The following is an 11,179-nucleotide window of genomic DNA, read 5'->3' on the forward strand; positions in this document are numbered from 1 at the left end:
AGCATGTTTGGGGTGGAGGGTAATCAGAACTCCATGTAAAGACTAGACTTCAGGGAATTTTCCTCCAGTTATTTTTAGAGCTGGTTGAAATTTTCCATGAACATTTCTGAAAAAGTGTAAAAATATTCACCATTTTTTCCCAAACAAATGAAGCTACTAAGACTCGTATATCTTAGTTTACATCCATCATCTGGATGGGACTGGCTTTTTGGGAATAGATAAAGCAATTTACCTCTAAATCATCAATTAAAATTAGCCCAGGGTGGTAGTGACCAAAGAGTACTTATTTAATTGCTGTCTCGTGGGTAATGTAGGCTAACATAGACTTATGGAAGAGTTTCCAAGTGCAAAAACTAAACAGGTGTTACAATGGCTGATCAGTATGGCTACGTACACCAGATTGCTCTCCACCGAGATGACAGCACATCCCTTAACGGGACATCAACTTAACTATCACACTTCTGCATGAAGTATTTATATTACTGTCAGCATCTGAGATTACTAGAACTGAAGGAGAAAAATACTCTCTTTATGGGGAAGCATTGAGGCCTAGTAAGTTGGCCTACTTGTGACTCAGTTTCCCTATCTATAAAACAGGGATAAAAATACACCTACTTTGTAAAGTGCTGTGAGATTTACAGGTTAAGAGAACTAGCTATTATGTACATTTTTATCTAATCAGTTCACTATTTAGCCTGCATTATGGTCAATCTCTTACACAGCTTTTGGTTGTGTGACTCTTTCCTGTTAAATGAGAGGTTTTTTTTAGAAAATAAAGTGTAAATAAAGCCAAATATTGTTAGGGGAATCAGAGGCAGATGTAGCACCTGAATGACTTTAAACTCATGAAAAAAGCAACAAAGAGTCCTGTGGCACCTTAAAGACTAACAGATGTGTTGGAGCATTAGCTTTCGTGGGTGAATTCATTCACCCACGAAAGCTTATGCTCCAGTACATCTATTAGTCCTTAAGATGCCACAGGACTCTTTGTTGCTTTTTACAGATCCAGACTAACATGGCTACCCCTCTGATACTTTAAATTCATGCTTTTTTTTTTAACTGACTAGATTTGAAGTTGACAAAGTCAGAGCAAATGGTACAGATTGCACTACATCAGGGGTAGGCAACCTATGGCACACGTGCCAAAGGCGGCAGGTGAGCTGATTTTCAGCGGCACTCACACTGCCTGAGTCCTGGCCACCGGTCCGGGGCGCTCTGCATTTTAATTTAATTTTAAATGAAGCTTCTTAAATATTTTAAAAACCTTATTTATTTTGCATACACCAATAGTTTAGTTATATATTCTAGACTTATAGAAAGAGACCTTCTAAAACATTAAAATGTATTACTGGCACGTGAAACCTTAAATTAGAGTGAATAAATGAAGACTCGGCACCCCACTTCTGAAAGGTTGCCGAACCCTGCACTACATAGTAAGAGTGGGAGTGGTAATGGGGAAGGGCCTCACTGAAAGCATCCTAAGATCACCACCAAAGCTCAGCTGTGGAGACTGACCATAAAGAGTATTCAATCAACACATACCTACAGCAATAGAGTATAGGGCAGGAGGTGCTCTTGGAGACCGGGTAGCTTCAGTCTCAGGCTGAAGATGAGGAGGGTCCAGTTTGTATTAGACAGGCATCAACTTCATAAAACTACCACCATCGTGGTGTGAGCTGGCCTGGCACTTCATTGAGGGCAGGGTTTCTTACAGCTGCAGGACGGTGTAGGAAAGCTTGTGTTGCCCTTTTTCTGTTGATAAAATGTAGGACTTCAGATCCAGGGTTATCAAACTAGAGTTTTTTATGGGCACCTAATTCACTTTATAAATTGCTGTAAATCTCTAAAATGTTAAGTCTCATTAGGGTGTAAATACCCCTCCTCCTCTCTCTCTCTCTCCTCCTTCCCTCCCCATCCTTCTGTACCCAAACCAAGTAGCAGGGCTGAATGCTGGGGAGGAATCTTAGTCCCAAGACATGGAACTTCTCCTAAGAGGTCTTAGCAGACACCCTCCAATGGAGGGAGGGTCCAATATCAGCACCCCTGTTCTTTCCCTGCACCCCGCTAAAGCTGCATGCTAGGCCGGAAGTGTATATCCCCTTGCATGACCAGCCCTGATTCCATCCATTCCCCTTACACAGCAGAACAGCACTGTTTATGTTGTCCAGGACACTCTGTACCCTCAAAGGCATGGAAGAGGCCTAGCTATACAAAGCTATGCTGTACCTAGATGTAGTTTCAGAAGTTAGCTTTGGCTCCCTGAGATAAAATATCCAATTATTCCCTGCAGCAATCGGGGCAAGTGATATAACTAGCTGCAATACTTGGAAAAGCAGCTTTGATCACCCATCCAAAAAAACATTTATGGACTATTTCATGGACAGAGTCTGCAATAGAAATGGTGACCTCTAGCAGCATGATCAACTCACAGTAGAAGTTATGAGGATTTTTCTTTTTGGTAAACTGTTATCTCCTAATACAGATGCAAGAGCATGTAGTGGATGAAATTGACTAGAGTGGTGATCTTTTGGTGACAGCTGATGGGAAGGTCAGATTTCAGATATTTTCTCTTTGTAGCATATAAACATGTAAGTATCAAATTTCATGATTCTAGCTCAACAGGAAAGTGTCATTGAGTCATCTGTTACAAGGGTGTGTATTTAATATGACCTGCACACTTCATTCCAGAGCCTTTCCAAAAATAATATATACACACAGTTAAACATTATTTTGGAAATGTTCTGAAAGAAATATACTTTGTAAAATATTCCTATTTAAGGCGGTGTTCTTGGCCAATTTACATCAGGGGACAAACTGCTGTTTTAGATAAGAAGAAGTCTTGAATGAGTTTAGTGGATTTAGCTTTCGGGTAATAAACTTGGATGTTTATATCAAATATAATGGAATTGAATTAACAAACAAAGTACACACCAGGCTTAAGGCCAGAAGGGGCTAATGCTATTATCTAGGCCAACCTCCTGTATAACACAGGCGGTAGGATTTGATTTCACCCATCCCATTCCTTCATTTAACCCAGTAACATATGAAGGTTAGACAATTTTTCAACTTCTTCTGTTTTTGTGAAGTTTCAGTGACAATGGATCCTGGGAACAGAGGAAGAATTCACTCCGTGAGACTTATCTGCTCTTTGTTAATCATGGGAGTGTTTTGTGTGACTCCTTTCTTCTGCCACAGCCAAAATGATCCACTGGCCCTTGGCCGAGCTGATCCCCAGTGCTGGGAGTTCTCCACAGCTGCCTTGCTGGAGATGAGGAAGCCACGTATTTCTGACTCAGTCAGTGGCTTTTGGGACTTTATGATCTTCCTGAAGTCATCAGAGAACTTGAAGCATGGGGCTTTGTTCTGGGACCTGGCTCAGCTCTTCTGGGATATCTATGTAGACTGTGTGCTCTCCAGAACCCATGGCCTAGGGAGGAGGCAACTGGCGGAGGCTGAACAGAAAATCACAGCTCTGCATTCTCAGCTCACAGAGCAAAAGCAAGGTTATTACTTCTCCTCTATCCAATACATGTACACCTTGTGGTGGAGAAACAGCAGTAGTGTACATAAAAAGCAGACACCAGTAGAGAAATAGGAACAGATGGATGCAAGTTTGAACTGGAGAATGAGAACCATGCAAGGGTTAGCATAAAAACAACTGAGTGCTTGGTGCTGTAAAAGTCAAAGATTAATATGTTCATTAAAGAAGCTTAATCATGCTCAAAAACTTCTGAATGGGAGTTTTGCCTGAGAAACAACTGCAGATCAGGCCCAATATATGATTGACTTTTCCCACAGGGATCATAAGAAGAGGTAGAAGTGAACCACTTGAAACATGTATGGATACAGACAGGGAAGATAGATAAGTAACCAAACACATAAAGATATATTGCCCCATTAACAGTTTTACTGGGTAATGCCTGGTCTAGGCCAGCCTTACTCACATTCAGTAGTATCCTATTCCTTGAGCAGTCCCACTGGAACCATTGTGGAGTATGATACTAAATATGAGCGCAATTAATTAATATACCGTGAGTAAAGTTTTTTGCCATTAGCTGTCTCCAAGTTCCAGCCAGGGCCTGATTACTGGTAGATCATGTAGACAAAGCTGGGAATCAGGCTGTGTAGAGGCTGTTAGTGTGCACAGGTTCTTTTTAAATACATACTTTCTGCTTAAGACTGATACCATACATCATGACACTAAGTAGGATGAAGAGATTTTTAGACACAGTCCAGTGCATGCACACTCTTAGAAAAGGAGGGATATTTTACTTCTGTTCTTACTCCTACTCTGTTTTGTGAGTTGTAATCTGATTTCTTAATGCTGTTGACTAACACCAGCTGGTAGTGGTCAGACTACTACAGTGACAGCCTAATTTTTGTTGTAGAACTATCTAAGCTCTCATCCAAGGTCTTGTAGCGTCTTAAAACCACGTTGTTCATATCTGCCTTGCTTAGTCAGTGAAACCAAAAGTCAATTGCTAGAAGGAGATTGCTATCCGCAAATGATATGACGAATTGAATTTCCATTTCTTAAGCATAACAAATTGTGCAAGCTTGATTCTTTAGTTTGAGCTGAACTATTAGCATTTGAATGATTTCATGGACCAATTCTGGGTCTAGATGGGAGAACCAAGGCAACTTTCAGTGGGTTTCTTTGAATATAAAACAATCTTCCAAGTTTCTCCCTTCATACTTCTATTGTATCTTTTCACACTCGGTTGCTACAAACTGAAACGATCCTTGTCTTACTTTTCGAAAATATTTAATGCTGGCTTACACTGTTTAAACCTAACAAACAATAATAGTGTAATATCTGAAGCTGCCTCAGAGCCTTAGTCACAGTAATATCTAGGATATCCCACTATAGTGGTATCAGTCAAACTAGGAAAAACCCTGAATCAATGCAGCTCAGCTCTCAGGCCCGCTGGCTAGAGAAATGGGTGAGGAGTCAGAAGAACTTAGTTCTATTCCCAGGTCTGCCATGAATCTGCTGTGACCTTGGGTAAGTCACTTCACAGTGCCTCAATTTCCCCAGCTAGAAAATTGGACTAATGCTACTTCCTTAATAATGTGCCTTGAGGTGTAGGGATCAAGAGAGTTAGGTATTATCAGAGCATCTGATTTGGGTACCAAAAGGTAAGTCTCCTCAGTTTCACTAATTATATCAATATATCTGTTTATCATTAGTAGCGAATAGATTCATAGACTTTAAGGTCAGAAGGGACCATTATGATCATCTAGTCTGACCTCCTGCACAACGCAGGCCACAGAATCTCACCCATCCACTCCTGTAACAAACCCCTAACCTATGTCTGAGTTATTCAAGTCCTCAAATCGTGTTTTAAAGACCTCAAGGTGCAGAGAATCCTCCAGCAAGTGACCCGTGCCCCATGCTGCAGAGGAAGGCGAAAAATCTCCAGGCCCTCTGCCAATCTGCCCTGGAGGAAAATTCCTTCCCGACCCCAGATATGGTGATCAGTTAAACCCTGAGCATGTGGGCAAGACTCACCAGCCAGCACCCAGGAAAGAATTCTCTGTAGTAACTCAGATCCCACCCCATCTAACATCCCATTACAACCATTGGGCCTATTTACCTGCTAATAATCAAAGATCAATTAATTGCCAAAATTAGGCTATCCCACCATACCATCCCCTCCATAAACTTATGAAGCTTAGTCTTGAAGCTAGATATGTCTTTTGCCCCCACTACTCCCCTTGGAAGGCTGTTCCAGAACTTCACTCCTCTAATGTTTAGAAACCTTCATCTAATTTCAAGTCTAAACTTCCTAATGTCCAGTTTATATCCATTTGTTCTTGTGTCCACATTGGTACTAAGCTTAAATAATTCATCTCCTTCCCTGATATTTATCCCTCTGATATATTTATAAAGAGCAATCATATCTCCCCTCCGCCTTCTTTTGGTTAGGCTAAACAAGCCAAGCTCTTTGAGTTTCCTTTCATAAGACAGGTTTTCCATTCCTCGGATCATCCTAGTAGCCCCTCTCTGTACCTGTTCCAGTTTGAATTCATCCTTCTTAAACATGGGAGACCAGAATTGCACACTGTATTCCAGATGAGGTCTCACCAGTGCCTTGTATAATGGTACTAACACCTCCTTATCTTTACTGGAAATACCTCACCTGATGCATCCCATTAGCTTTTTTAACAGCCATATCACATTGGCGGCTCGTAGTCATCCTGTGATCAATCAATACTCCGAGGTCCTTCTCCTCCTCTGTTACTTCCAACTGATATGTCTCCAATTTATAACCAAAATTCTTGTTATTAATCCCTAAATGCATGACCTTGCACTTTTCACTATTAAATTTCATTTTATTACTATTCCTCCAGTTTACAAGGTCATCCAGATCTTCCTGTATGATATCCCGGTTCTTCTCTGTATTAGCAATACCTCCCAGCTGTGTGTCATCCACAAACTTTATTAGCACATTCTCACTTTTTTGTGCCAAGCTCAGTAATAAAAAGATTAAATAAGATTGGTCCCAAAACCGATCCCTGAGGAACTCCACTAGTAACTTCCTTCCAGCTTGACAGTTCACCTTTCAGTATGACCCATTGTAGTCTCCCCTTTAACCAGTTCTTTATCCACCTTTCAATACTAAATACTAGAGAGTGGGCTTTTATGCAATGAAGGACTAACTAAAGCTCTTGAAAGAGCTGTAAAAATGTATAGCTCCACTTAGCACTGTTCTCTTATACATCTCAAAGTGGAGAAAGGTTGAGTGTCTTGCCCAGGATCATGTCACAAGTCAAGCCTGGTCTACACTGGGGGGTGAGGTGGGGCTCGATCTAAGATACGCAACTTCAGCTACGAGAATAGCGTAGCTGAAGTTGACGTTTCTTAGATTGACTTACTTCGCGTCCTCGCGGCGCGGGATTGACTCCGCTTCCGCCTCTTGCCCTGGTGGAGTTCCAGAGTCGACGGGGAGCGCGTTTGGGAATCGAGATGCAATACATTGATCCCCGATAGACTGATCACTACCCGCCAATCCGGCGGGTAGTGTAGACGTACCCTCAGTGACAGAACTAAGCATAATGCTCAGGTACCCGAATCACATTTCCATGGCCTGTTTGCTATGCCACACTACCTCCTGGTGGTTAATCCTCAGGGTAGAGTCAGTCTAAAAGGTGCTTTTTAATAAGCACCTTAACATTCAATATCATTCACAGAAAAAAAGCCATTACTTTCCACATCAAATATACCAAGTGATATGATATGGGTCATTTGCTGGAAGATTCTCTGCATCTTGAAGTCTTTAAACCATGATTTGGTTTTTGGATTTCAATGGCTCAGACACAGGTTTGATACAGGAGTGGATGGGTGAGATTCTGTGGCCTGCGTTGTGTAGGAGGTCAGACTAGATTATCATAATGGTCCCTTCTGACCTTAAAGTCTATGATTCTATGATAAATAGTTCATACCCATTGAAGTACTAGTTGACCAAGCTATAGCTTTAGCACATTGCTTGCCTATCAAGGAATCAGCCCCCAGGGTTTCCTTCAGGTTTTCACCTAGTTTGCCTCTGCTTTCACCAGTGACTATGTAAAAAGAATACTCTCAAATTAGGTGCTTATTCTGTCTCCAGGGCAAATATGCTCCATTCACAAGTCCAGAGATGGCCTTTCATAGCCCTACACATTCAACATGCACTGGCTCTTTCTTTCTCACACTATTGTATGAGGTTCTGCCTCCACTATCACCTGTGCAACTCCCACAGTGGGTTTGTACAGGTGTAACTAATTGAACCTGTAATTAGATTTTTAGCATGCAATCCTGCTGACTGTGCACAAGAAGGAAAATAATCTAGCTTGTTCTCTCTTAGCTGTGTTGGTTCTGCAGGGCTAACAGGAGTGAAATGCAGTAAAAGCTTACCTATGTCCCTAAAATAAGCAGCTATGATTGTAATAAACATAGGGAGCAGGCCTGTTGCTATTTTTACCTAGAGAGACAAGGTAGGTGAGATAATATCTTTTATTGGAACAATTTCTTTTGGTCCAATTTCTTCTTCAAGTCTGTGATATGTGCTCAGCGTCACACCTAAATACAAGTTACAGCAGATTGTTTAGCATAGATAGTTAACACACATTCTAAGTGACCATTCAAGGTAAAGTGGTCCATTAATACCTCTACACTCATAGGACAAAAAAAAAGAGGGGGGGGGTAGTGGGTTACAGATTGTTGCAAGTGTCCTTTATTAAGACCATGACTTTTAGCATCTAGCAAAGTTATGAATTTAAGCTCCCAGGCTTGTTTTTTTGAAGGTCTCGTGCAGGTTTTCTTTAGGATGAGGACTGAAAGGCCAGATATGGAGTGGTTGTTTTGTGAAAAGTGTTCGCCCAGGAGTGATGATGTTTTTGTCTTTTATTGTTTTTCTGTGTGCATTCAGTTGAGAGCATTGTGATTGTCTGGTTTCACCCATGTTGTTGTTAGTGGGGCATTTAGTGCACTGGATGAGGTACTTCACATTGTGATAGGCATGTGTAGGACCTGTGGATCTTGAAAGCTGTGTTGTGCGGGGTATTGGCTGCAGGTTTTGCATCTGTTATACCAGGGTCTGGTGCTGCTTTGACTTGATGGGTCCCACTTTTCAGACTAGAACTACACTTAACAAAGCAGCTTGCTGGCTTTTGGGCCTCATCCTGCACTCATTCAAATAAGAAGCAAGACTCCTAGTGAATGAAATGGTAAAGGATCACTATGGAGCTGGTCCGAAGCCTAGTGAAATTGAGAGTCCATTGACTTCAACAGGATTTGGATCAGGTTCTGATTGTGACTGACAGCAACAGACAATATGATGATGATTCTGCATTTCTTACCAGGAGAAAACCTATTATTGTCCTGTATGGCTCATGCTAAGGCTCCAGGATAGGGTCCATAATGGAAAAAATACAGATTTCAAAGTAATTTACCAACTAGGGACACTTGCTTAGTTTTGCTCATTGTAAGACTGCATCTGATGCCAATGATTGGCTCTGATTAGTTGGCTACAACATTTATCTTAAATATCAGACTGGCAAAACATGGAGGATGAAAGCTACATAGGCTGCCAGCTTTACATTGTTTGGAAGCTGACCCTGATTTCCTCAGACATGTTTTCATGTCCCTTTCTTTTTTTTTTTTTTTTTTTCTCCCTAATTTCTAGGGACATTTTCTCACAATCAGAGGACACGAGTGCTGAACAAGAAAGAGCTGATTGAAGACTTAAGCATCCATGTGCACAAGAGTGGATCTGCATTACTCCGAAGAGTTATTGGAGGGCTAGGGATAAAGAGGAAACAATGAGTCTAGTCTGAGGTTTATCTGTACAGTGGATATTTTTTAAACTATTTCCTTTTGGTTTTTGTTTTTAATCTTCATTGGAAAGCTGCTCTCGGTGGAGGGGGAGTGCCTGTAGCTATCAACATTGTACCTTTGGGTTAGCTTTGACTTTTTGGACTGTTGTGGCTCTTCTTTTTTTTAAATGATGCCCATGAATTCAGTCTCTTTAACAAACGGCATGATTTATAAGCAGTTGGCCACCTTATTGTGTACATGAGCTACTGAAATTGTGTCTGGGGGGCTGCTGGAGAATAAGGCCCAGTCATGCAACTGGATGTGTACAGGCAGAGCAGGGGACCAACACGGAGCTCTAGTGAAGTCCACAGTTTTGCCTGTATGGATTCAGTTACAGGATTGGAGCCAAGTAGCTGTACTTGCTCTGTTTTAACTATAGTTTTTTACATATAAGGCACAAACAGCAGCCAAAAGATCATCCTATTTAAAAATAAAGAGTTAAAAAAATCCAGAACCTCCGAACTTCAAGCTTCCAGTTTTTTCCCATAGGTTAATAAGACCCAAACATTCTCCACACCATAAGTGAACAGATGTTCGCAAAGTTAACATTCCAGGAAGAGCGTCCATAAACAACACCCACATGCATATTCATTTTCATGATGTACAATAGCAGCTATTTCCCTCAGGTAGCACCTGATCCTGCTCCACTGCAGTCAGTAGGCGTTTTGCCATTGATTTCACTGGGAGCAGGATCGGCCCTGAGAAACCAAAATGAAGTAAGTCAAAAGTAAGAAACAATTCTATTCTAAAGAAAGCACACACAAAAAAGCTTTCGGTGTCAGTTTCAATCAGCACATGGTTACCTTTCAATTCCCAAGGGATGCTAGAATAAAGTTAAATGCTGTACTGTGACCCAGGCAGGCAAGCTGCTTCCTCTATATAGAGTCCAGATGACTTTGCCCCTGCAGCACACAATGCAGATTGGTCCTCAGGTTCTTATCAGGAATGGAGAGCTCCTAGATACATCGTAGGCAGAACAGGATGCGTAGCTTATTACTAGAGCTAGTTGGAAAATGGTAAATATTTTCTGCAAAAAGTTTAAAACAAAATTCTGTTTTCACAAATTTAATGGAAAGTCCCTAATTTTTCAGCAAAAATGTGAAAATAAAAAAAAAACAAAATATATTACCAACTCCCCCTCCCCAAAAATTGTTTTGGTTTTCCATTGGAAAAAAATTGGAAAATTTAAACCAAGTAAATACTTCCCACATAGTCATCTTTTTGGGGGGGGGGGGGGAAGGGGGAAGGGAGTTATTACATAAAAAAATTATGTTGTTGATGGAAATGTTTCCATTAGCTATGTGTGACATAATTTGGATATTTGACAAATTTTGCTGCTTTTTCTGTTTGCAGATTGTCTGCAGATAAATCAGTTTCTTCAAACTAACCTCATTCAGTTTAAAGAATTATTCAAAACTATTAGAATTGAAGGATAAATTAATTTGAGGAAACTGATTAAATGTGCCATTCATTGCAAGAATTTAGTATTCAAAATTGTGGCTCTTTTTAGTGGATGCCTAGGTCAGAGGGCATGTTTCTATTACCTGGCTGAATGAATGTAACTATTAAGCTAAGTCTACACTACAAGCGAGGAGTGCGATTCCCCTGTGTAGGCGTACTCATACTAGCTCTCAGCAAGCTAGCAGTAGTATAAATAGCAGCGCAGCCACGGTATCATGGATGTCCGCAGCGAAGGCACAGCTGAGCTGGGTCAGGTACATACCCACTGGTGTACTCCACTACCACTACTCGTGCTACAGCAGCTAAGCAGCTATTTACACCCATGCCATCTCAATGAGAGCTAGGCCGAGGATGTGTAGG

At 41.1% G+C, this 11,179-nt stretch overlaps 1 protein-coding gene across 1 annotated transcript; it reads left to right on the plus strand.

Moving 5' to 3' along the window:
* The first annotated feature begins 3,070 nt into the window (after window positions 1-3,070).
* FAM237A (family with sequence similarity 237 member A) lies at window positions 3,071-9,697 on the plus strand. The gene is made up of 2 exons (XM_034786383.1): window positions 3,071-3,503; window positions 9,168-9,697. The coding sequence occupies exons 1-2, from the start codon at window positions 3,098-3,100 to the stop codon at window positions 9,305-9,307; spliced, it is 546 nt and encodes a 181-aa protein (XP_034642274.1). The 5' UTR covers window positions 3,071-3,097; the 3' UTR covers window positions 9,308-9,697.
* Window positions 9,698-11,179: the final 1,482 nt, after the last annotated feature.

This window comes from Trachemys scripta, chromosome 11, assembly GCF_013100865.1.
Source record: "Trachemys scripta elegans isolate TJP31775 chromosome 11, CAS_Tse_1.0, whole genome shotgun sequence".
Taxonomy (NCBI): domain Eukaryota; kingdom Metazoa; phylum Chordata; order Testudines; family Emydidae; genus Trachemys; species Trachemys scripta.

Bases quoted from the DNA above. Each gene is read 5' to 3' on its own strand.
- FAM237A (XM_034786383.1), top strand. From the start codon at position 3,098: ATGGATCCTGGGAACAGAGGAAGAATTCACTCCGTGAGACTTATCTGC. The intron at 3,504-9,167 runs GTTATTACTTCT...CCTAATTTCTAG, and splicing joins GCTCACAGAGCAAAAGCAAG to GGACATTTTCTCACAATCAG.